General features: G+C 36.4%; 1 protein-coding gene across 1 annotated transcript in view; it reads right to left on the minus strand.

The window, feature by feature from the left end:
* Positions 1 to 27763, minus strand: part of LOC150080000 (uncharacterized) — a 136418-nt gene that overhangs the window by 68122 nt on the left and 40533 nt on the right. The window contains exons 4-5 of the mRNA XM_090383327.1: positions 22759 to 22881; positions 9008 to 9160 (exon numbers count right to left, since the gene is read on the minus strand). Coding sequence (XP_090239453.1) covers positions 9008 to 9160; positions 22759 to 22881 — 276 coding nt within the window. The remainder of the gene's footprint in view (positions 1 to 9007; positions 9161 to 22758; positions 22882 to 27763) is intronic.

Here is a 27763-nt window from a genome sequence, read left to right on the forward strand (position 1 = left end):
ATTCTGGTTGGCCTTTAAAAGTTATGTTAATGTAAACGTATTAATTACTATGAAGCAAAATATGAAAATATCAATACTAATCGACAATGAAAATATCGCAACTAAATGATAATGAAAATGAAAAATATCAATACTAAATGATAAAGGGTGATGCAATTTTTTTGAAAATCATTCCCTCACATGTTAATCTATCCACTACTTCATCGTGGGCTTTGAGCAGATCGATAGCCAGTCTAAAGGAATGTCTCATACCTACCCGTTTCGGTTGTCTCCATACCAATTTTGCCATTTATTACTTCGCTAATATATATAAGCGATATTTCTGGTTTTAGTAGGGTTTTTAATTTATAGGAATGGATTAATTATATACTTAATTTTTTTTTAATAATTTTAATTTAATTTTCTTTACATTTAGTATTTTTAATTTTGGATTTAGATACATTTTATATTTTTAGGCTTGAATTTAAATTTTGTAAGCATCTGGTGCAGCAAACTGGGATAGGTGACACAAAGCCCAACGGGTATGTGTCCTAATAGATGAGAAGGTTCTTACTTACTGCTACTGTCCTATGGTGGTCGACGGTCAGAAAAGGGTCAATTCCCACCTTTTTGTTTTATATGTTGTTAAATTTATTCTGTGCAGTCGCGCTTATTGTATATAGTGGTGTGATAGTGAAATGGCTGCAGGGCCCGATATCCTATAAGTATGATTTCAAAAATCTGTTTACAAGTATTTTGCATGATAATTTAAAAATGATTTTGAATGATTATTATAATGCATATAATAGTGTTATTCCATGTGATAAGTTATACTGGGTTAATTTAATACATTTATGTTAATTTAATTGTTTCATTGTTAATGGTAGTGTGCATATAGACAGCATACGGGTATAGCTATGAGAGCGTGTAGCTCATGTATTGTGGCCAATCTATATTTGCATCACTATAAAAGTAAGTTTAATAACAGTACTATACTTTATAAATATATTGATGACCTTATTGCTATTAATGAGCCAAATTTTTTACAAGAAATGGCCATTTTTTATCCGACGGATTTGGGGCTTGAATGTACGAATAAAGAGAGTTTTCTGGCAGCCACATTTTTAGATATTGATATTAAAATTACATCTGATAAAGTAGTTACTAAAGTATATGACAAACAGAGATTTTAATTTTGAGACTGTCAATCTCACACATTGGCATTCAAACATATCCCACAGAATTCATAGCAATATAATTCTATCGCAAGGTTTAAGATTAATTAGAATATGTAATAGTCCTGATAATATTGTAGTTGTTCTGACAGAATTTATTAACAAGCTGAGTAAAAATGGTTTCCCTCTTAAATTCATATTTAAGTACTTATGTAGAGCTATTTACTTAGCTAATAAACTATGGCATGATAATATTTGCCCACATACTATAGTTAGGAATTTGGGGATTTACTAAATTGATGTCTTATTCTGAGATTATGTATATATGTACATATTAGGCACTTCCCATAGCTGTTGATCTGTGTCTTAACACTCTGAAAAAGTTGCAGCCATAGTTGTTCTATGGGAAGGAATAGTTTTTTTTTAATCTTGTCCAGAGGTCACTTATATCCACAATGTTTTTAATTGGACAATAACTTTTTCGTAATTGCATATGACAGTAGAGGGAGCGTTGAACTTTCTTTCACTTCATGCAGTGGCTTGGGTCTATCCACGTTTTGTTTGCTCCAAAGTATCAGTAAAAATTTTGCTTTTTTCTGATGTATTGGTTAATTTTGCTTTGTTCTGTAAGATTGGCTTGCTTTTCTATTATTATGGCCTTTAACGTTAACCTTAATTCTATATTAGAGTCCTTTAATCTTAATTGGATTAGTACAAGTTTCTTTAACAATGAATTACCAGGAACCCTGTAAGGGATGGGGATTTACACCCTTGGTAATTTTCCAAAGTAATTTGCTGTCTTTACCTCTACTTTCATCTTTATGCTATCTAACTCTTGTACCTTATGCCTCAAAATCTATTAGAGTAATTTGAGGGAGATTGAGGTACTATTGCTATACTTGTTGCCTAATTTTTTGGGCTTATGCCCTTACTATTCTTTTCTCCTGTCCATTTTGCTACAGAAACAGAAATACTTGTGTAAATATTCCATTAATGTTTAAGAGTTTGGCTATCTATAGGGCTAGCAGTTATATTTTGCCAGTCTGCCGTTCTAATTTTATATTATGAGTTTCATATTTATTTTGGTTACATTAGCTCATTTAGCTACTTAAATTTAATCTTAAAGATATTATGTATACTATATTTAGTATATATGAATATGGTGAGGCTGGCATGTAACTAGCAGAAACAGATAGCTCATGTTGTTGATGGCATATATTGAGAGGTGCTAACCCCAGTTGATGTGCCTTTCGATGTAAGCCTTATTCAGTAACGACATTATGGTAATATTGATTGTTACAGTGATTATTTATTTTGTTAATATTGGAATTAGTATGACTTAGGTATATATTGAGACAGTTAGGGCCATTTGTAGGTTATGATTACACCTTTTCTTAAGCTATATAGTTTGAAATAAAAATAAATGTGTTCTCCTAAGGTTATAAATAATGCCTTGATCCAGGGCCTGCATACAACTAGTCGGTACTGAAAGGTAAAACTACATTTGTATATTCATCAACCTCAGCAGAATGTGCTATGCAATGATCTAGAATCATCAAAACTTGAATTTGAATTGTCAAAGCTGAAAATTTTTGACTGCAAACAAAGAACTTCAATTGGCATCATAATCGCATAGGAGTTGGTTAACTCCTTTAAAACATCTTGATTTGGAAAATTTACCAAATATAAGTGGATGCAGTTTTGTACTGCCATCTGCTTTACAGCATAACAGAATAGTGATTCTTTGTTTACTTAATTTTCCACCATTACAAGACTAACCTCAAACAGCAAATGTTTCGTTTGGGTCGGCAGCAAATTATAAAATATACCAATCTCTTCAAGATTAAAAATATCTTTGGCTGATATTTTTTAAGAATGAACTGTACAGAACACAACCGGTCTGTGGCCTCTTCTTTATCAACTGATCCAGACTTGCTACAAACATTTTATAAAACTAAGTTATTCCTGCCCTTAAATCTTGAAGCAAGCCACTGCTACATTTGAAATTGCTAATTCTTGTGAAATTCTACCATCAACTGGCAAATTAGATGCACAGATTTGTTATTACTACTCAAAAATCTTTGTTTCAAGCTCCTTATGTTTTGCACCAAAAATTTGTTTCATGTTTTTTTTTTTTTTTTTTTTTTTTTTTTATTGCTGCTCCAGTGTCATGCACTTAAAAAATTTATTTTTTCAGTTTTTAGTATCATAGAGAAACTAGGTAAAGGTAATGTTGTAGTCATTTGCAATGTCCAGTTTACTTTATTCTAGCATATCAACCCCTTGAATAATTTTCAGTTTAATTTACAGGCTTATATCTCTCCATTTATGCTTTATCACCATAACTGCTAGATGAGGCTTAATATAAACACTTTTAAATAAAGACCCAAGCTCCAAAAAATATCTGCTCAGATCCTTTCAAAAAGCACATCAAATTTAATAACAAAAGACTTTTTTTAAATAGTGCAACAAATTACAAAACAAATGTCAACAAATGACCTGCAACTGATGTTTTTCAGAGCATATTTATGTGGTAGCTACCATAAACATGCTTTGTTTACATAAGAGTAAATTAAAAAGTCAGTGCTTCCATTGGTTTTTTTCAAGAAAGATGGAACCAGGTGGTTTTGTGTATGCTGGTTATTAGACAATAATAGGACAATTGTGCTAAGCTTTGTATTAACACTACAAAATGACAATATTTCTTGACAATATCTCATGGAGTAAAAACAGACTTTGTAGTAACCATATCCTGGTTGATGAGTTATATTTCATATTGGTTGTTAAGGACACTACTGACGCTATGCTGCTGCAACGGGATCTGGAAAGGTTGAACAGATGGGCTGAGAGGTGGCAAATGAAGTTTAATATTGACAAATGTAAAGTACTACATATGGGGAAACAGTAACCCCAGAGCAACGTATCAACTCTGCGGTACTACACTGACAGTGGTGGAGAATGAAAAGGACCTGGGGGTAATTGTGCAGGCAGATATGAAGTTCTCTGAGCAGTGCAGACGAGCTGCAAGAGTAGCTCATGGTGTCTTGTCAATGATATACAGGAATGTTTCTAGCAGGGATAAGGAGGTGATTATTCCCTTGTATAAGGCAATGGTCAGGCCACACCTTGAGTACTGTATACAGGTCTGGAGGTATCATTTCAAGAAGGATGTAGAGCTGCTGGAACGGGTACAGAGAAGGGCAACAAGATTAGTGAATGGAACAAAGTGTTGCTCTTACGAAGAAAGGCTTAAGTTTTGCAAATTACAGAGTCTAGAGACTAGGCACCGGCGAGGTGATCTGATAGGGGTGTATAAGGCTTTGAATGGTTTGAGCATGCTCAATGCCGATGGGATTCTTCCTCTTGGTCAGAATAATCACCTCACAGGGCATAAATTCAAATTGAGGAAGGACAGATGTCGGATAGATGTGCGGAAATTTGCCTTTGGCCAGCGGGTGGTTGGTTGGTGGAACTGATTTCCATCACTTGTTGTTGAAGTTGATAGACTAAACAAATTTAAGGCTCAACTGGACAGGTATTTCGAACGAACGGAGCGGTGAAATGGGAGTGGTGTTTTCTTTTTTTTTTTTTTGCTGATGCTGAATAAGCTTGCTTTCTTGCATCATATGCCTCTACTAATGCTAATGCTATTGAAAACATAGGGTGATCATTGGACAGGAAGTCTAAACGAAATTTTTTCCACTGAGAGGAGTACCACAGAGATCATCTCTTGGGCCTCTTTTCTTCACCATCTTTATCAACGATCTACCACAATTTGGTGAGAGAGAGAGAGAGAGAGAGAGAGAGAGGTGGTATTGAGATCCTAATGTTTGCCGATGAGTAAGTGGCAAACAAAATCATTCATCTGTACTGCGGGCCACTGCTTCAAAAATTGCTGATGATGTGAAACTATTTTCACGTATCAGCAGTCAAGATGATGCAGTCAGGCTGCTCTCAACTCTTTCGTTGATTGGACTGCTTTGAATGGTCTGGTGGTTAATCCTAGGAAATGTAGCTCTATTTCCTTTGCAGCTTCGAGGAAAACTAAAGGCTTTAGTTAATCAATATTACATGAAGGAGATGCCGATTTCTAGAGTTGATTAAGTTAAAGATCTGGGAGTTACTTTTACCACTGCATGTTAGTTTGATAAACATGTTAGAAATATATTAAACCAAGCGAAAAAACAAATTGGCTTCATTAAATGGCAGTCGTACAGATTTCAAGATCCTCAGTTCTCTGTGCTCCTATTCAAAACAACTGTACTCTCCATACTGGAGTTTGCTTCTCCTATATGGAACCCACACTATGCATACAACAAATAGAATTGCTCCAGATGAAATTTATCCACTATCTTTCCAGACGTAACCCCACGTTTTACCACAGAATCTTCTACAGGAATCTCTCTTCCTACTTCAAGCTTCAATCTCTGGAAACTCTGAGAACTGTTCTTGATTTAAAACTGTTGTACCATATCTTCGCTGGTTCAACCTACCTGCCGGATCTTCTATGCCATATTGACCTTCATGCTCCAGCAGTGGCTACTAGACAGAAGACTACATTCCACATCGGGAGATTAGAAATATCCAGGAACTCCTTCTTAAAAAGAACATTGGCACTCATGAACAAGTTTGACTTGGATATGGCTGAGAACAAACAGTTTCACAGAACTATTTGGAGTAGTTGACTGGTTGACGGATGAGTTTTGGGCTAAAGATGTCCTCATTAATTCGTGTGTATGTGATGATGTCTCCTGCAGCAACCTGCTCTCTGCAATTTTTCATGGCACTGAACTTGATGTCATGAATACCTTTTTTATTTTGGTGAATTGGACTTTTCCCATTTTAAATGTACAATGAATGAACTTTCATTGTACAAAGTGTATTATTCTACTATTTATTTTTACGTTTTGTAAATTTTTGTTCTGTTATACACTTTAACTGGGTGCATGCTTGTTGTGTATATTATATGTTAAAATAAATAAATAAATATAAAATGACATTACTGAATTTTGTAATAAATGGATCTATCATTTCAATATGGATGAGTATTTGATGAAGAACAAGCTTTCTCCCTTGGATGTGTTCCCAAAGCTACAAATCCATAGTTGGCAATCAAGAGTATCACTAATGGGCAATGATTTTAGATTACTATTTTCCAGAGATTTTGAAATAATAATGAGGGGATATGCCTTTTGGAGATACTGTTTTATGCTTCTTTGAGCAGAAAATGGCAGTCCCAAGAAAGTAATATTAACTTTCTTGAGATAAAGATGGCATATTTCCCTTCACATAAAAAAAGTTGGATCAAACAAAATTCTATTTTTCATCCAACTCCAGCAGTCATGATTTTAGCAATCTCATACCATACCAAATGCATCCTAACCAGCTTCCTTTGATTTTTTTTTTATAAGAAACATTATCAGAAGAATTTTAAATTCATCTTAATACAAGGAAGTTTCCTGATCCTGATGGTATTTTTCCAGTTCTTAGAGCTGTGCTTTAAGAACTGATGACAACAACCATATTTTAGGATGTGCAGGGATTTATGGATTTTACTCCCACATGATGCAACCATCAACAGATCAGTGTAATAGGCTATGCTGACCTGATTGAAAAATGCAGTGTACAAAAAGGAGCTTAGTCTTCTGTCAAAAAGAGTGTAGTATTACATAACAAAATATGCTTGCACACTGCATGTGCCACAATGGATCTCTTAAACACTTGGCACTAGAAGATATCCCCCCATTCTCCCTATCCAAACTAGTTGGTGATATCCTGAAAGAGGCCCCTGAGGTCGGGAAAATTCATATCTAGGAAATAAGTGAACTCATACACCAACCATTAGATGAATTTTACTGTAACTAAAATTTTACAAATAACAAAGAATATATAAAAAACATTATACAATTTACTATAATTTAAAATAAACTGATGTATATTGCGGAATGCTAAAACTATAATACAATAAAATCATTTACTATAAAATATGCTAAAATATAAAGATTAAAAGCACTAAAAAACCTGAAGCTTTTGAGAGCGTCAGCTCTCTTCCTCAACAGTGATTAGACTTCCTGCAACCTCTCCTATTTAACAGGCTCACGGTACCTCCACACGTGGTATTCCTTCACGTGGTTCCCTCGGTGCATGGGCAGAACTGGAAGCGGAAATGGCTCGGGTATGTGGCAAACAAAATCGTTCATCTGTACTGCGGGCCACTGCTTCAAAAATAGGATGTATGTGTATACCTCTGTCTCTATTCATGGTATGCTTACTGGATGAGCTAATCCGTAAACCCTCTAGCCACTTACGTTCCCAGTACCCATGCACACGGTCTACGATGATCGCATCGATATGAGGATAAAGAAAAGGAAATTGATCGTGTCATGGCAGACCTTAGAAAAATGTGGATACCCCAGAGGATCCTGGACAGATATAGTGGAGGAGTGTTTGAACGTAGGGAGCCGTTCGTTCTGGTAACCACCGCATACATCCCCTACTATCCAGGCCTTACTGAGCATTTAGCGAGAATTTTGTGGGGATATAAGACACGCTGTGCACAGCTGCCTGGGCAGAGGCTGTGCGCAGCTGTATCCCAGGTGAAAGACCGTATACCAAAAGATCTCAGTAGTGGAGTTGTATACAGAAAAGAATGCCCGAATTGTGGGGAATGTTATGTGGGGGAAACAAAATGACGCCTCAGGGATCGTCTGGGGGGGGGCATTTAAATGCCATAAGAACCGCCGATTATAAGTCTGCTGTGGCCAAACATTTTTTGGAGAAGCAGCATCAGATCTCCCCAGAGGACATGATCACAGTAGACCGCGCGCATGGGTACTGGGAGCGTAAGTGGCTAGAGGGTTTACGGATTGGCTCATCCAGTAAGAATACCATGAATAAAGACAGAGGTATATGCATACATCCTATTTTTGAAGCAGTGGCCCGCAGTACAGATGAACGATTTTGTTTGCCACGTACCCGAGCCATTTCTGCTTCCAGTTCTGCCCATGCATCGAGGGAACCACGTGAAGGAATACCATGTGTGGAGGTACCGTGAGCCTGTTATATAGGAGAGGTTGCAGGAAGTCTTATCTCTGTTGAGGAAGAGAGCTGACGCTCTCGAAAGTTTCAGGTTTTTAGCGCTTTTAATCTTTATATTTTAGCATATTTTATAGTAAATGATTTTATTGTATTATAGTTTTAGCATTCCACAATATACAGCCATCAGTTTATTTTTAATTATAGTAAATTGTATAATTTGTTTTATATATTCTTTGTTATTTGTAAAATTTTAGTTATAGTAAAATCCATCTAATGGTTGGTATTTCCTAGATATAGTTGGTGATATATAACCTCCACATTTCTCACATTCAATAGGCAGCTGCAAGAGAAATGTTTCTCACTGGATAATGTCATCTAATCAGTACAACAGTAGAACATGTCATTCTACCACCAGAGAGCTTGACAATTTGATCAACAATTATGATAAATGGTTGAAAAAGCATGCCAATTGTGTCAAAATATAGTTAGAGTTTAAAAATTGTTTAAAAAAGTTTAATAGTTTATCAGCAAAATGTATTATAACATATTCTTCTGAACCTGTTAGAACACATATGCCAACTAGCTATCATTTCTTCAATTCAACTCATCAAATGTTTTCCTCCTCTTTATGAATCCCTTCTATTTTCATTCTTTAAAACAGCTTTCTTTCATTTTTAATTTACTGAAAATTACAACTTAGAAACATTCAAGCCCAATGTTAGTAAAGCTATCTCACAACTATCAACAATAGAAGGCCACTAAAGCTTTCAACATAATGTTGGGACTTGGGGCAAAAAAAAAAAAAAATAACTTACTTGAATACATCTTCCATGGCGTGACTTTTTCTTTGTTTTTTTCTTCATCACGTGACATTCACATGCCAGATGATCATCCAGCTTAGTTTGGATCATCTTAGACTTGCACTCTGGACATTTAATGATGATATCATCACACACTTTTACATGGGGCTGGAAAACAGATAATATGTAATGGAACATTTAAGTGCATGCATAAATAACTCAAATTTATAACACTAGCTCAAAGAAAAACATACCTATCTTACAAATTTATACCTTAGGTATAAAAACCAATGCACCAAAATAATGATCACCCTCATCAAATAGCTCAAAGAAAAACATATCTTACAAATTTATACCTTAGGTATAAAAACCAATGCACCAAAATAATGATCACCCTCATCAAATAGTCATATGAAATTTAAACCCAATTAAACTCAATGTAATATAATACATATTGCTTAATGAGCAATCTTCTCTGGGCAATGGACTGATTCAGCCTGAAAAAAACCTAAAGGCTGAGAAAACATACAATTTATATTATACTTCCATTGTATAGTGACACATTTCCCTTTCAAAAATATTAGTTGTATAGTGCGTAATGAGTCTGACTCTTCTCTCTCATTACTTTATAAAGGTAAAACAGAGGAAATGTGAAATAAAAAAAAGACAAGTATTCTTAATGATTTGTTCGTTAAATTATTTAAAAATGTATTTGTTTACAAGCTCAGTGATCTCGCTACAGAGTTCAGAACTGTCTGTCTTTGCTTGTCTATCTATAATACAGTATTAATTCAATTCAAGTTAATTTTTTTGTTGTTGTAGACAATCCTAAGGTGAATTGTTAGTTTTAAAAGCAAAACACTTAGGAGTATTTGATAGATTTTAACATGTAAAGCAACTTGTACTTAATGTGCATGCTTTGTGTAGAACATTGCGTATCACTGACTGAAAGAGTTTCTTAATTGGCTCTCGTTGAGAGTGTGAGATACCAGACAACAATACATTTGGACATTGGGTAATGGAGAAGTAAAAAAAGTAGCAAAAACAGAAATTAATTGTGAATGTGAATCATTGGTTTCTTTCAAAACTTTGACAGTTTTAAATATGAGCTTTCTGCTTATTACAAAAGAATATTTTCTGATTAAAACTGGAGAAAAGAATTGCTATGTTACTTTTGCAGTTCTCTTGTTTATGTGTTAAATGAAAAGGTATTAATTTATGTTCACACTCTCCAATGATTTGGAACATTGCTGCTGTTTATATGCCTAAAAGAACCCTCAAAGCAGAACAACTACTTGAAGGATTTAAAGTAGTAGTTGTAGTAGTGGCATGTGATGCAAGAAAGCAAGTGTATGAGCTTATGCAGCATCAGCCAAAAAAAATCACACCATTCCCTCCAAATGCCTGTCCAGTTCCTCCTTAAATTTATTTAACCTATCAACTTCCACAATGACAGATGGAAGTTTGTTCCAGCAATTAACCACCCGCTGGCTAAAGGCAAATTTCCGCACATCTATTCTATATGTCTTTTCTTAATTTGAATTTATGCCCCCTTAGGTTCGTAATCTGAACAAGTGGAAGGATCCCATCAGAATTCAGCGTGCTCAACCCATTCAAGGCCTTAACACCTCAATCAGATCACCGCGCAGGTACCTAGTCTCCAGCCACTGCAATTTGCAGAACTTAAGCCTCTCTTGGTAAGAGGATCCTTTCACTCCCTTCACCAATCTTGTTGCCCTTCTCTGTACACGCTCAAGAAAATCTACATCCTTCCTAAAATGAGGCCTCCAGACCTGTACACAGTACTCAAGGTGTGGCCTGACCATTGCCTTATATAGAGGGACAATCACCTCCTTTTCCCTGCTAGCAAAATTCCTATATATCATTGACAAAACCCCATGATCTGCCTGGCAGCCTGTCTGCATTGCTCAGAAAACTTCATATCTGACTGCACAATTACTCCCAGATATTTTTCATTTTCTACCACTTTAAGTGTAGTACCAGACAGTTGGTACGTTTCTCTGGGGTTACTTCTACCCATATGCAGTACTTTGCATTTGTCAAGGTTAAAGTTCCTTCAGTTGCCACTTCTTAGCCCATCTGCCCAAATTTTCTAGATCCTGTTGCAGTAACACACTGCCATTACTGTCATTAACAACCCTGCCAACCTTTGTATTATCTGCAAACTTCAACACTAAGCCTGATATACCTTCATCAATATCATTGATAAATATACAAAACAACAGTGGACCCAATACCGAACCCTGTGGGACTCTACTAATAACATTAGTCCACGAAGAGCAGCACCCATTGATTACCAAGGAATGCCTATTTCTAGAATTCTGCACACATCATTCGCTTTGACAGCCTTATTCTTACTTTCAAATTATTAATGGTGACCTACTGATCGACATAAAATCATCTCACACCACCTTTGGAAAGTAACCTTTAAAAAATTTGTGATTTACAATAAGTGGACACTTATTAAAACTGCTTATATACTTAAAACTACATGTATTATTGCGAAAAAAAAAAAAAAAAGTAAAATGAAATATTTTTTTAAAATATAAATGTAGTCTTAGTTGGTGGATACCATTCCTTAGTAATTAATTTGAAATGCCAATGTTTTGTTGTTTGACCTGTGGCAATCTTAAACTGAAAGAATGCAAATTAAAATCACTAAAGCTTTGTAATTTTCAGTTTCAGCTAACTAAAGACATTCTATGAGTGAATGAATGGTTGTCAATTTATTTTAGTCTCTTGATATCTAAACTGAAGTTAACAGCTTCTAACAGTTTCTTAGCAATAAAAAGAAAAACAGTTAAACATGATTTATATAAGCAAAAAGAGGAAACGTATTTAATATTTTTATATCTATAATTTTAGTGTTATAAATGATGCAGTCATGTTTAACCATTTAGTAACTGTTTACTTCACTATTGACTAACAATGATAAGACTGTTTCAGAGAAGGATGCAGAAACAATATTTTCAATAATTTTATGTATGTGTGAATTAGTGACAATGAGTGCCAATGCTTTCATGAAGAGAAGAGTTATAGTAAGTATTAAAGTAACTTTCCCATTTAAAAGATTAGTTTATTAAAATATTTTTCTAAACATACAGGTATTCTGAGCAGGAAAACATAGCATATATAGACAAGTGTTTACTGTTGATAATCAATGTAACCATAACACGTTGCCACTTTATTGAACAATGGAGGTTTCAGCTCTGCAACAATTGATGTAAAAATATGTAAATAAATCACTTACCTGTGTGTCAAAAGCAGGAAAGTGCTATAAAGTCATTGACGTGATTACTACCCAAACCAGCTCAAGAAAATTGCATTCCAAAAGCACTGATCCTTTAACATGTTCATTTATATGTGCACTGTCCTTTAAAATAGTATTCACTGTTGAAGCAGTGAGACCTAATTCCCTTTCAATAGATGCCAAACTTTGTCCTGCTTCGTACTTCTTAATCATTTTCATCTTCATTTCTAAATCACTTTTGTTTTGTTTCCTGGCATTACCACCACTTGCACTTTTCATCGTCGCTTTCCCTTCATCATTGTAATACGTAAATAAGAATGAAGAGAAGTTTCTGAAAATTTGTTTTTATATGAGTGAAGATTTCGGTGAAGGGGAACACATTTCACCATAATAGCGTAAAAACCCACACAATTATCGGTATCATCACAAATGAAATAAGAATGAGTTTACTACCCATTTATAATTAGATGCACTAACAGAAAAGCCCAATAAACTGGAAAGTACAAATTGTTTTATAGTCATGACCTCCAGAAACGTGCTTTAGTAAAATATCACAAAGGTGTTCAAAATTGATTCTTATAATGGGAACATATGATAACAATGAAAGGGTAGTGCAATTTCCATTATAAATATGACCTTTTAGAGAGATAAATAGCTTAGTAATATGGCAAATTTTTCAAGTTCCAATTTTTCAAGTGTTATTGGGTTTATCACATTATGATAATTTCACAATACCTCCATTTATTCCTATGGGAAGAAAAATACATTTCCACAATTTGTTTAAGTTTGCACCAGCCAGCAAAAACTTACGTAAAGTCGAATTTCCGTAAATTGAGTATTATTTAAGTTGGGGAGTTCCTGTATTTCCACAACAACAACATACTGAAGCCTGTTCGAACAATCAACCGCCTGCTGGCTAAAGGTAAACATCTGCACATCTATCATGCAATCATTCTACCTCAACTTGAATTTATGCCCCCTCACGTCCGCAGTTTCAGCAAGAGGAAGAATCATTAACAATTAGCTGACTCAATCCATTCAAGGTCTTAAACAATTAAATCAGATCACTCCATACGTGCCTAGACTCTAGATGCTGCAATTTGCAGAACTGAAGTCTCCTTTATGAACTGGGGACATTTTCACATCTCCAGTCCATTGAGACCTCCCCTGAATCCAAGGATGCTCTCATAATTTTTTTTTATGAAAACCCCAAACGAGAGGTATTAGAACTTATTGTACTTAGTACCATGCTTGGGTTGGAGGTTGAGAAGATGAAAGAGGATATTTGTTGACATTAGACTTGAACTTCTGTAGACTGCAATTTTCAGGAAATACATATGAAGGAAGGTTATTCCAGAAAATGGCAGTTGAATGAATAAACAAGGAAGATGAAAAGTTGGTTCTGTGAGTTTGAAGCTGGACAGTAAATGGATGTTGGCTGGTGGCAGCACGTGTTCGGACTGTTTTGAAAGAGAGAATGGGAATTATAGAAGCCAATTCAGAAGAACAGTGCCCATGGAAGTATCTGTAGAAAAGGCATGCAGCAGAAACAATACGTCTATGAGATAGTGAGTGGAGAGACTCTGTTAGAGACAAGTCATTAATTAACCTAATTATCCAGAACTTAGCTCTGGAGACTAAACATTGGTTCCACCACTTCAAGCCTCCAATAAGCAAAGTCGTGGTATTGCACCGGTTGATGAGAGTCATCAACAGCCTAGTAACAGAGAGGGGGGGCATTCCTCCATATGGTGTGGGTGCCACATCTCGACTCCTGCTTACATTGGTTCACACCTGGGTGGTTACCCACAGTATTTGCGCACATGGGGGTTATGCCCAAGATTTCTAACAGTCCCACCATCGTGAAGGTGCAAGCAGAGGATTTGGCTGTCACGACTTTCTGGACTTCCCGAAATTGGGTCCACTTGACTTGAGTGTCACCCGAATATAATTATGACTAAGAGTTTTCTTACTACCTTTGTTGCCTCCCTTAGTATAACTATACAGGGTGTCTCAAAAATATTGATACAATGTTTGTTTGTTATTTGGTTTTAAGGAGCATTAGCAACTAAGGCCATATTGCTCCGGGATATGCGGTGGTCATTTTCTGACCTTTCCGCTTCCTCCGTATTTGGTGGTGATGGGCTCGAACCCCGGTCTAATCAAGAAGCGTGTGCTACGCACTGCTGCTCCTTCCCACCTGGCTACAGAGGTGCCATTGGTACAAATGTTTAGGGGCGGTAGGTAACATCTAAAGGAACGTGAATCACATAGGAATCCATAACCGGAAACATCACGGGAAAGTAGTAGCAGAGGCACAAGAAGCAGAAATGACACAAAACAGTAATTAGTGGCAAACATTTATTTGACATATTAACAATGGAGTACGAAATGGATGCATTTCATGATGTTACAACAGATGCTCGAAGGTTCCAACCATGAGACGCGATGCATGCGTGACACGGACGCAGCATGGATTGGCTGAAAGGGTCGAACAGACCTGGAGTTTCTTTGACAGTAGCAGCAGCGCAGACGAGATCCATTTCCGTCTCCACAGGCGATTCATACACGATAGATTTGAGGGCTCCCACAGAAAGAAATCAGCGCTCGATAAATCAGGTGAGCATGGGGGCCAGGCAACGGGTACACCACAGCCAATCCATCGATGCCCAAAATGCCTGTTCAAATGATCACGAACACATCTTCCGTAATGGGCAGGCGCCCCGTCATGTTTAAACCAAATGTTGCATCTCCCATTTGCTGGAACATCATCAAGTAACCCTGGTAGAACTTGTTCAAGAAAGATCCAATATTTAGCGGAGTTCATGCAGGATGGTAACAGGTATGAGCCGACTAAGCAGTCACCGACCATACCTGCCCACAGATTTATTGTGAAGCGATGTTGTGCCGCATGGGGGCGCACACCGTGTGGGCCCTCTGCTAATCCATATACTAGGTGCATGTCTGCCAGCTCACAGTTCGTATATCGATGCATGCTCTTCTTGTGGCGACTACTGCTTGAATGAGTAAACCAGAAATTTTCCCTCTCGTGAATTGATGAACAGCGCCGTGTACCGACTTACGGTGACGTTTCCGGTTATGGGTTCCTATGCGATTCACGTTCCTTTAGATGTTACCTACCTCCCTCCCCTAAACATTTGTACCAATATTTTTGAGACACCCTGTATAGTATCCATCCACCCATGCATCTTTATGTTCAGCTTTAACAATTTATGTTTCATTTTCCTCTCAGTTAACACAAAGTCATTTAGCTTCCCATTAGAGTTTGATAAACTTTTAGCATCCCCACCCTTCCCCTAACGAATTCATCATGTGTGAGTGTAGATGCAAAATACCTATTCAATTTGTCAGCAACCTGAACAGGATAATCAAAAGTTAACCCACTGACACCAAGTAGCCCAATGTCATTCAATCCCTTTCTTCTACTGCTAATATAACCATAGAAGTCTTTGCTGCTTTCTTTGCCAGAGACTTCTCATAATCTGCCTTAGCTTGTCTAACCTCCTTTGTGACTTGATTACATACTAATTTATTTGATGCTAGAGAGCTATTACGTGCTCGATAATTCCTATATTCTATTATATTATGAATCAACAGGGCTTACCTTTATTTTTGATATAGGAAGCTTCTTTTCTAACTCTCCTTGTCCAACTCGCTAATAATTCATGGGGAAGGCGATATCAATTTTGCAAAACATTGTCATAAAGTTATATTTTGGAGGTCTAAACAGGCTAATAATTAAGGATCGATTTTTCTTTTTGGTCCTGTGGCTAGAATTTTGAGTTAAATTTAGGGGTCTAATAATTGGGTAAGGGGCGGGGGCTAGGGGTTGGGGGTTATTCTCTACATTCCTTAAGTTGGACTGGAACTTTTCGGGGCATCATGTTCACAGGAAGAGAGTTACTCACAAAATTGTGAGTAACTCTCTTCAATTTTGTGAGTAACTCTCAACAAAATTGAGAGTTACTCACAAAATTGTGAGTAACTCTCTTCCTGTGAACATGATGCCCCGAAAAGTTCCAGTCCAACTTAAGGAATGTAGAGAATAACCCCCAACCCCTAGCCCCCGCCCCTTACCCAATTATTAGACCCCTAAATTTAACTCAAAATTCTAGCCACAGGACCAAAAAGAAAAATCGATCCTTAATTATTAGCCTGTTTAGACCTCCAAAATATAACTTTATGACAATGTTTTGCAAAATTGATATCGCCTTCCCCATGAATTATTAGCGAGTTGGACAAGGAGAGTTAGAAAAGAAGCTTCCTATATCAAAAATAAAGGTAAGCCCTGTTGATTCATAATACTAATTTATATATACACCATACATTTCTCTATAACCGAATAATTTATATGCATCCCGTGCACTTTTCTTCTGTGTCACAACTCAATATTTCATCTGACATTCATTTAGGTCTAAGCCTAGAACAGTATTACCTTGTTAGTATGAAAAGACTAATAGCTTCTACAATTAGTTTCCTGAATGCTTCACATTTAAAATTTGTTGTTGGTAACATCATTGGTTAGTCCCACTGCATAGAATTTAAAAATTGCCTGGGACGACTGTAGTCCACCTTTACAAAAACAAAAGCCTTTACCTTTACCCTTGACAGTAGTTGTCTTTAAATTCCACATTAGTACACTGTAACTGATGCCACACAGTGGGTCTTTTACTTGCAGATTCTTAATGCATGAAGGATCACTGCTGATAACCAGATCCACAGTATTGCTTCCTCTTGTTACCTTTCTAACATACTGATGTAGAAAAGTCATCCAAAAAATCTACAAGTCTGGCTAGTGTCTGTGATACCAATGCTCAAATTCAAATTAACATTTAAAAAGTTAAAATCCCCCATTGTACGATGTTCTGATTTAATAGCCTACACTTTTCTGTATAGCTGTTTAGTTTACTAGACAGAGTCATTAAACCATAACAGACTCCTCCTCTCAATTTTGTTTTCCCAGTGCTTATATCACATCAAACTGACTCAAAATTTCACTGGTCATCCATGTTGACTGGATGCACTGCCTTAGATTTAATATGCTTCTTAACTATGAGCATGACCCCTCCTCCCCTCCTGTTCTGTCTCTCCCTCCTGTATACATTGTACTCTCCATATTCAAATTCAGTATCACTTGTGTGTGGGCGCCTCCGTAGCCAGGTGGGAAGGAGCAGCAGTGCGTAGCACACGCTTCTTGATTAGACCGGGGTTCGAGCCCATCACCACCAAATACGGAGGATGCGAAAAGGTCAGGGAATGACCACCGCATATTCCCGGAGCAATATGGCCTTAGTTGCTAATGCTCCTAAAAAACCAAATAACAAACTTGTGTGTGAGTGACACCATGTCTCTGCTACCCCTACAATGACCACATTTGATGAATTAATCAGTGCATCAAATGTATTTACAATACTCCTAGTATTAGTGTACACGCAAGTATACATGCACATGTTCTTAATCTTAGTCACCATAACACAGCCCATGTATTTACATGATGAACCACAGCAGGGCCTGAAATCACAGACACTTTGCTTTCCAGGCTGCTGCATATTCCAATAGAAGCTACTCACTCTGTACAAATCTGCCCTACCATGGAATATTGTTCTCACATCTGGGGTGGTGCTGTTAAAACCTCTTTTAGACTCCTATTCGATGACACTGATTTCTAGACAAGATCAAGTCTCTATTAGGGATGACCCTGACTTCTAATCTCGCTTAGCATAACCACATCACAAACATTGCTTCCTCTCAATCAAAAAAAAAAAAAAAAAAAATGGGTTTTCTCCTTCCTTCACATGCATTTCCTGAAAATTGCAATTTACAGAAATTTAAATCTAATATCAATAAGTATCTTCTTTCATTTCTCAACCTTCAACCCATGCACAGTACTAAGGTTATAGGTTCTAATACCTTCCTTGTTTAATGTTTTCATAAAAACAAAATAATAATCTGATAATTTATCGAAAAACAGGTTAGCCTGTTTTGATTGTTGGAAACTTTTGTTGTTACCAAATGACAAAAGGAAAGAAGAGTACAACAGCTACATGTTGATCGGTAACAGTACCAGAGAAAAGGTTAGGGTGGCCAAAGCTGAGTATAAGGAAGCACTGGCTAAGAGAGCAAAGAATGGAGACTGTGAATACAAAGAAGAAAAATCAGATCAGTCCTTTATGTATTGGGTGTGGGTGAAAGTTTCAGATAATGCCAGATGTTGTTGATGAAATAAGCAAGTACTATATACTGATCTTTATTGAAGAAAGACCCTTAATGCTTAGGAGAGGCGATGCAAAATTAGCATGAAAAGGGAAAGCATTATATTGATGTAAAGCATTATATTGATATAAATGATATTGATGATGGTATAACAGGCTTAATGTCCAAGTTTGCAGACTATGCGAAGGTTGGCAGGGTTGTCAATGACACTAATGACAATACACTGCTGCAACAGGATCAAGAAAAGTTGAGCAGATGGGCTGAGAGGTGGCAAATGAAGTTTAACATTGACAAATGTAAAGTACAACATATGGGAAGCAGTAATCCCAGAGTAACGTATCAACTCTGTGGTACCACACTGACAGTGGTAGAGAATGAAAAGAACCTGGGGGTAATTGTGCAGGCAGATATGAAGTTTTCTGAACAGTGCAGACGGTCTGCAAGAGTAGCTCATGGTGTCTTGTCAATGATATACAGGAATTTTTCTAGCAAGGATAAGGAGGTGATTATTCCCTTGTATAAGACAATGGTTAGGCCACACCTTGAGTACTGTATACACGTCTGGAGGCCTCATTTTAAGAAGGATGTAGAGCTGTTGGAACGAGTACGGAGAAGGGCAACAAGATTAGTGAATGGAACAAAGGGGTGCTCTTACGAAGAAAGGCTTAAGTTTTGCAAATTACAGTGTCTGGAGACTAGGCACCAGCGAGGTGATCTGATAGAGGTGTATAAAGCATTGAATGGTTTGAGCATATTCAACGCTGATGGGATTTTTCCTCTTGCTCAGAATAATTGCCTAAGAGGACATAAATTCAAATTGAGGAAAGACGGTTGTAGGATAGATGTGCGGAAGTTTGCCTTTAGCCAGTGGGTGGTTGATTGCTGGAACAAACTTCCATCTGTCATTGTAGAAGTTGATAGCTTAAATAGATTTAAGGCAGAACTTGACAAACATTTGAAGCGAGTGGATGGGTGAAATAAGGGTTTTTTTTTTTTTTTTGGCTGATGCTATATAAGCTTGCTTTCTTGCATGATGTGCCTTTGCTAATGCTAAGAGTAAAGTACATAGCTATAGACTGGTTAGTCTGACTGCAGTAATACAAAAAAACCTTGGGAGCTATGATTAAGAATGCAATCCAGGGGACATTTAGATAGGAATGACATTCTGAGGGACACACAACATGGTGTGTTAAGGGAAAGTAATCATGTTTAACTAACCTGGTAAGTTTTTTTTTGATACAGTTACTCATGAACTGGATGTAGAGAAGAATTTTGACATAGTTTATTTGGATTTTAGCAAGGGATTTGACTTAGTTCCACATGAGGAATTGAGTCAAGTAAAATCAAAACAGTATCAGCTCCAGCTTATACAGTAACCTCTCATAAGGGGGTATTGTATAATCTGGAGCATGATGTTGGGATTACTGGAAAGATTCTAAGGCGGATCACAATATGGCAGAAGGTTGTGATTAATGTATATTCTTCAGATTAATTAACATCAAAACTGGGATCTGCCCAAGGACCAGTTCTTGGACCACCGTTTCTAACTTTCATAAGCATCAATGAAGAAATAAAGGGTGTAATATCAAAATTTGCAAATGATGTAACGATTGGGGAGTTATTTATGATCAATGCCCAGCAATGCTCCTTCAGGATGACTTGAATAAGCTTCAGGAATGGTCAGAAAAGTGGCAATAAAATGCAAAGTCTTGCACTTGAGGAATAGGAATCCCAAAATAACTTATGCACTTGGTGAGGTTGAAGTAAAAACAGCTGAAGTAAAAATAGAACAAAATGCACTATAAAGTGGAATATAGTAGAAGAAGGGAATCTTATTATAAAATGTAAATACATTTTATACTAAGAAATTCAAGTTCAAGATTTATATCAAAATGGAATTTATGTGAACTGATGATCTTAGTAGCAAATGAAAAAAGTGCACGAGATGATTGCAAATTATCAGGAAATACAGAGTCCTACAATAAGTACAAATTAGGGTGTACAGAGTCCTACAATAAGTAAAAAGGTAGAGTGGGGGGTTAGATGGGCAAGCCAAGGTAAATCATGGGAGGTCTTTAGCCAAAAGTGCAAAGAAAAGTAACAAAGAATTCTTTGCATATATTAACACTAAAAGGAACGGGATGAATCACACTGGTCCATAAGATATGCGTGGTATAACTATTGATGCTTCAACATCTTCTGCATATACGTTAGCACATGGCATAACTATTGATGTTCCTGTTCAAGTTGCTCATAAACTGAATAAATTTTCTGCATCTATATTCACACATGAAATTTTTAGAGATGGGATTATCATAAGTCTATGTAATAGATTTATGATAATCAGAAGTTAAATTATTTTATAATAGAAAGTAAGTTGGCAGGGAAATTGCTGTGGCTAAATAAACAAAGCACCTGGGACTGATGAAATTTATCCAACTACATCTTTTAATACAATTGGATAGGTTCCATCTCTTATTCACAAAGGTAGCTTAAAGGGTGACATGGATAACTAACAGACCTGTAAGTTTAACCTCTGTACTAAAAAAAAAAAAAAATAATGGACTCAACAGCTATTAGAGTAGTAATGCAAGATCACCCTGATAGGAGTAAAGTTATAAAGCAATCACAGTATGGGTTTGTTAAAGAAAGATCATCCTCATCAATCTGATTAGCCTATTATGAGGTTGTTAGAAAGAACTGGATGCAAAGAATAATCATGACATCACATACTTAGATTTCAATAAAGCTTTTGATACTGGACTATGTACTATTGTTGTATAAATTGGAGCAGTGTGGTGTTGGCGGCAAATTGCTACTATGGATAAAGAAGTGGTTGGGTGTTATGGTAGGACATAATGATTATAAACAGCTACCACTCTTCAGGGGCTATGTGATTAGTGGAGTCCCACAGGGGTTGGTGTTTGGTCCCTTACTGTTTCTATTATTTAATACTCACACTGATGCAGGTATTTCGAGTTCAATGTCTAAGTTTGTTGATGAGACAAAGATGGGCACAGTGGTTAATGATAGTAATCAAAGTATGCTACTTCAATAGGATCTAGAAAAACTAAGCAGGATTAGAAAATGGCAATAGAAGTTTAACAGTGATAAATGCAAAGTAATGCATTTGGGTAGCAGTAATCCTAGAATAACATGCCACTTGTGTGGTATCAAACTCAAGATGGTGGAGTTTGAAAAAGGACTAGGGCTAATTGTATAGCATGACATTAAGTTCTTTGAATGGTGCAAACAAGCTGGTAGAACAGTTCACAAGGTTCTGTCAATGATATACAGGAACTTTGCCAGCAAGGACAAAGAGGGAGTTAAATATATGGAAATGGTTAGGTCACATATGGAGTACCACATAATGGGGTTGGAAACCTCATTTTAGGAAGGATGTAGATTTTGTTGGAAAGGATGCAGATAAGAGCAAAGATTAGTCAAGGCACAAAAGGATATTCTTATGAAAATGAAAAGATAAGGGTTCTGTAAACTGCCATCTGTGGAAACTAACTAGGCATCTGCAATGACCTAATTGAAGTGTATAAAGCTTCAAAAGGGTTAGGTAAATTAAATGCTGATGGTATCTCTTAACCACTTGAGGTGCACAGATGGTGGGGGGGGATAAACTGAAATTGGAAAAGGAAGGTTGCAGAATAGTGGGGAAATTTGCACTCAGCTAAAGAATAATAAATTATTGGAACAAAATTTATTCCAGCAATTTTAAGAAAAGTTTGAACAAATTATTGGAAGGAATAGGCAAATGATTTTTTGAGTGGTGCTGTTAATATTTGCTTCCTTACAACATATTTCCAATAATAATGTTAATTCCTAAATTAACTCATCTTATAATTTTGTTCTGACAATCACATTTCCTCTCTCGTAAGACAGAGCACAAAAACATTTCAGAGTAAAAGTGCATAATAACCATTGCACTCTTATACTAAACATCAACACTTTGATTTACACTAATAATTAGAAGTATTTAAAGCAAATTCTGAAAAACTATAAATATAAATGAGAATTTAAAAAAAAATTACAAATATGAATTATGAATAGTGCACTGAAAACATCTATTCAAATTAAATGTTATGAAATTGCATATGCCTAAAGATACATGCCTCTTTAAAAAAATTCTAAGTAGATGATGGAATAAAAAAAATTGCTCCAAAATAATGCTTGTCATAAATTATATGATGACACTGATCATTTCTAAATATTTAACCATGAACTCTGAAATTCAGAAAAGAAAACTCACCTTAATTTTAGTCATTTTAAAACTCTTAGTGAAATAGTTATAGTCCAGCTTTGTCTCAGGACGACACTCTTCAACGTGTATCAATCTATATCGGCTCTGCAGATCACAAGTAAGTTTATGCTCCTGCAGAAAAAAAAAATTTTAAGTGTTCAGCAGTGAACATAAAAACATCACCTTGCCTGGAGTGGGGGAGGACTTCACAATTTGAAGTCATATAATTAGAATTATTTTGGTTCCATTCATTTATTGGTTAAAGCTGTTTCAATAAACAATAAATTAAACCATTTCCTGAAATTATAATAAACACCACAGTTTAAAAATGTGTAGATACACACAATAGTATTAATAACTGCAAATGATACAGGAAAGCAGGCTTATACATAACACACACACACACACACACACACACACACACACACACACACACACACACACACACACACACACACACTTCAGCTGTCCATTTGCTCTAATACGAGGAGTATTTAAAAAATTCACGGCTTGAGTATAAAAGGGCTTATTTTGAGGAGTCAAGTATTGTGTTACTTTCAACATAGTCCCATTGGAGTCAATACATTTTTCCCCAATGCTGCACTGATCCACACTGCAATGATGTCACTGACATCATTGCAAAATGGTATTCAGCAAAATGCCAGACAGGTATTTTTTTTCATATAACAAAACAGTGAAAGTCAGATGGTGCTAGATCTGGTGAATATGGTGGAAATCAAAGATTTCAAAGCCACACTCATTGGCACACTATGGCCATAGTTGCTGATGTGTCTAATAAATCCCCAAACAAACAAGTTACACTCATGCATCACAGCCATGGCAATAACAGACTTTTGAGCAGGCAAGATACCTTTGCTGAGTTTTCCTCTGTGTTTGTCTTCAAGAAATGACATTTTCTTGAAGACAACGTTTTCAAGAAAAAAACACCTCATAAGGTGTGCTTAATATGCCACCGTGATTGTCTGGCCTTTCTGAAGATAATCCACTAGCAAAACACTCCATCAACATCCAAAAAAAAAAAAAAAACCCAATGCCATCACCTTGCTAGCACAGTCATCCTTTTTTTCAACACAGATTAATGATGTAGCATACAACATTTCATGTAAGGAATGTGATTCATCATATCAAGGGTCAACAAGAGGTATGATAAAATATGAGAATGAGACAATATTTGGCTTCTGTGCGTGCGACTAGAGCAGGGGCATCAGAATTAGCATTCCATGATGTCAACGAGAATCACACCTTTTTATTTGATGAGTCAAAATACTTAGCATACAAAGGAATTGGACGAAGGTAAAGAAAGCCTGCACAAGAACGATGAGAAACGTCGGATAAATTACGCGGAAAATTAGTTTGCCGATACGGCACTCTAGCGCTGCTCACTCGGTAAACAGACGGTAGATGTTATTGGTCTGGAGCAAAGTCGAGAATGATATACTGATTGACAGGTAGGCGTGGCAAACGACGTGCTGATTGGTGCATGAACACAATAACATCGGTTTAGTATCACTGTAGCAGCACTAATGGTAACTTGTCCTAATTGCACATGCCCTAACATTTACTGTAAGGGTGAAAAAAGGTCAGGTTACCTCGACTTGAATCCCATGGAAACTTGAACCCCTCCCGAAGTGGAGAGGGTAACCTAACTTTTTTTCTTTAGAATCAGTCATATTTAGAAATACATTCATAAAAAAATAAATTTTTTTATGACTGTATTTTTATTTTCTTGTTCAATAATATGCCCTAATGGTGAAAACAGGTCAGGTTACCTCCACTTGAATCCCATGGGAGCTTGAACCTCTCCCGAAATGGAAGGGGTGACCTAACCTTTTGTCTTTAGAATCATGAGTGGACTAGCACATAAATTGTTTATTAATAAAATATTAATTTTTTATTACTGTACTTTTATTTTTAAAGACACTCATGCGGATACACACGTATCATAAGGTCAATCAGCACCTTAATAGCTATTCAGTATATATATATAAAGAATCTTTCTTTCTGTTTCTATTATTTCCCAACCTAACGTTTAAGTCGCAAAATACAAGGAAACCTCTTTTATTTCCTAACCTACCATTTAAGCTCAGGTTATGAAATTCAACGAAAAACAAAGAAACCTTTTCCTTTTTTTTTGTAACCAAACTTAAATCAATAATACAGTAAAAGCACTCATCAACTCCAAAAATTTGTTTTTAATAATGAGAAAAAAAAAAAAAATACAATGAAGAACATAAAAATGAACAGAACGAAACTTTCTCAGAAAAAAAATTCATGAGTACAAATCATACAGTTGGATCTGAATAGCTATTCGCAATTTGAGTAACAATATTGTGAAAAGTATCTTCATAATTTTTCCCGTAAATTTGATGCCACATATATTCATTAATGTGACCCATCAACATATGTTTACAGCTGCCATTTACTCCTTTAATTACACTTTTTAGTTTCTTCCACTGGGCTTCGATATTATTCGTATGTGCTCCTGTATGTGGATCTACAAAATGTTCCTTATGTTTCACCGTTAAATGTTTGTACTTATTTTTTTTCTAAAGCCGTAATACGGCTATATGCACACCATTCATCTGTTATGATGGTAGTATTTTTCTTCACTACTTTTCTAATAATGCGCAAAAGAGTTTTTGCTTTCCGATTTTTTATCAATTTCATGAAGACGAATTTAGATTCTCTTTCGAACACACCAAACACCCATTTCTTCTCAGCAGTTAAATTTCGTCCTCTGTGATGTTTTGGTTTTATCAATACAGTTTCGTCTGCTTCTACAATTTTCCCCGATCCACCCAACTTAATGGGTTTTTTTATTAACTGCAATCTGCAAATATCTCTTAGTTTCTTATAAAACTTAATTGCTGTCACTTTCGAAATTTCCAGATGGAATGCTGTCTTAGTTATTGGCATGCACGTTGACCAAAAGTATATAATGTACATTATCTTTTTCAATGAAACTTTTGTATTTTCCAGAAAACTATGTTTCAATAAAGAAACTTGTGAAGAACATTTTTTGCAAAAGCACAACTTTCCACATGATTCTGTTCGTGATTCAATTAGTTAAAAATAATCATTGCACTTAAAACAGTACAATTTCGGTCTTATCAATTTAGTTTTCATCAAAAAATCAAGCAACGTTTCATTTTCCTTACAAATTTCTTCCATCTTTAAAAAATTCATTGCTACTATTACCTGTTCACCGTTTATTACAAAACTATTATGCACCGTTCTTTACTGGTAAATACACATCATAATGCCAACCGATGACTACACAGTAGCTTGTCGTCTGTCTCGCCCACCACCAATCATTTCATTGTTTGCCACGCCTACCTGTCAATCAATATATCGTTCTCGACTTTGCTCCAGACCGATAACACCTGCCGTCTGTTTACCGAGTGAGCAGCGCTAGAGTGCTGTATCAGCAAACTAATTTTTCGCATAAGTTATCCGACGTTTGTCGTCGTTCTCATGCAGGCTTTCTTTACCCAAGCCAGGAATTGCACTAAATTATTAATCACATTAGCACTGGAAATCAAATTACACAAGAATTCCATTAATGTACGTCGCCCATTTCTCATATTGAATTCGTGATCATTTGTGCACATGTGGCATGATATTAAATAATCTCAAAGGGTTTAAAAAATTCTCATTGTTACTTTTATCCTGTGACCAAGAAAGACCGTCGAAAAGCTGTGGTTCGATTTAGCATTAGTATTAGAAGAGGCATACAATGCAAGAAAGCAAGCTTATGCAGCATCAGCCAAAAAAAAAAAAAAAAAAAAAAAACAACCCTCCCATTTCACCCCTCCATTCATTCCAAATGCCTGCCCACTTCAGCATTAAAGTTATTTAGGCTATCTACTTCCACAACAAGAGATAGAAGTCTGTTCCACCAATCATCTAACCGCTGTCTAAAGGCAAATTTTCGCACATCGATTAGCATTAGCATTAGTAGAGGCATTTGATGCAAGAAAGCAAGCTTATGCAGCATCAGCCAAAAAAAAAAAAAAAAAAAAGTAACATAAATAAATAAAAATAACCATTTCCACTTCACCCCTCTGTTCGTTCGAAATACCTGTCCAGCTGAGCTTTAAACTTATTTAGGCTATCAACTTCCACGACAAGGGATGGAAGTCTGTTCCACCCACCAACCACCCGCTGGCTAAAGGCAAATTTCCGCACATCTATCCTACATCTGTCTTTCCTCAATTTGAATTTATGCCCTCTCAGGTGATTTTTCTGAGCTAGAGGAAGAATCCCATCAGCATTGAGCATGCTCAAACCATTCAAGGCTTTGTACACCTCTATCAGATCACCCCGCTGGTGCCTAGTTTCCAGACACTGTAATTTGCAAAACTTAAGCCTTTCTTCGTAAGAGAACCCCTTTGTCCCATTCACCAATCTAGTTGCCCTTCTCTGTACTCGTTCCAGCAGCTCTACATCCTTCCTGAAATGAGGCCTCCAGGCCTGTATACAGTACTCTAGGTGTGGCCTGACCATTGCCTTATGATTCTACAACTGTCTTTCATCAATTTGAATCTGTGCCCCCTCAGGTTCTTAATCTGAGCAAGAGTTCTTAATCCCATCAGCATTCAGCTTAATCAGCCCTTATACACCTCAATCAGATCACCTCACATGTGTCTACTCCCCATGTGCTGCAATTTGCAGGACTTAAGCCTTTCTTGGTAAAAGCACCCCTTTTGTTCCCCTCACCAATCTTGTTGCCCTTCTTTGTACTTGTTCTAGCAACTCTACATCCTTCCTGAAATGAGGCCTCCAGACCAGTACACAGTATTCAAGGTAAGGCCTGACCACTGCCTTGTACAATGGGATAATCAATTCCCTGTTCCTGGTAGCAAAATTCCTATATATTCAAAAATTCCTTTGTACTTGTTCTAGCAACTCTACATCCTTCCTGAAATGAGGCCTCCAGACCAGTACACAGTATTCAAGGTAAGGCCTGACCACTGCCTTGTACAATGGGATA

Source organism: Mastigoproctus giganteus, chromosome 10 (genome assembly GCF_048544385.1).
Source record: "Mastigoproctus giganteus isolate SK-2022 chromosome 10, ASM4854438v1, whole genome shotgun sequence".
NCBI classification, from domain to species: domain Eukaryota; kingdom Metazoa; phylum Arthropoda; class Arachnida; order Uropygi; family Thelyphonidae; genus Mastigoproctus; species Mastigoproctus giganteus.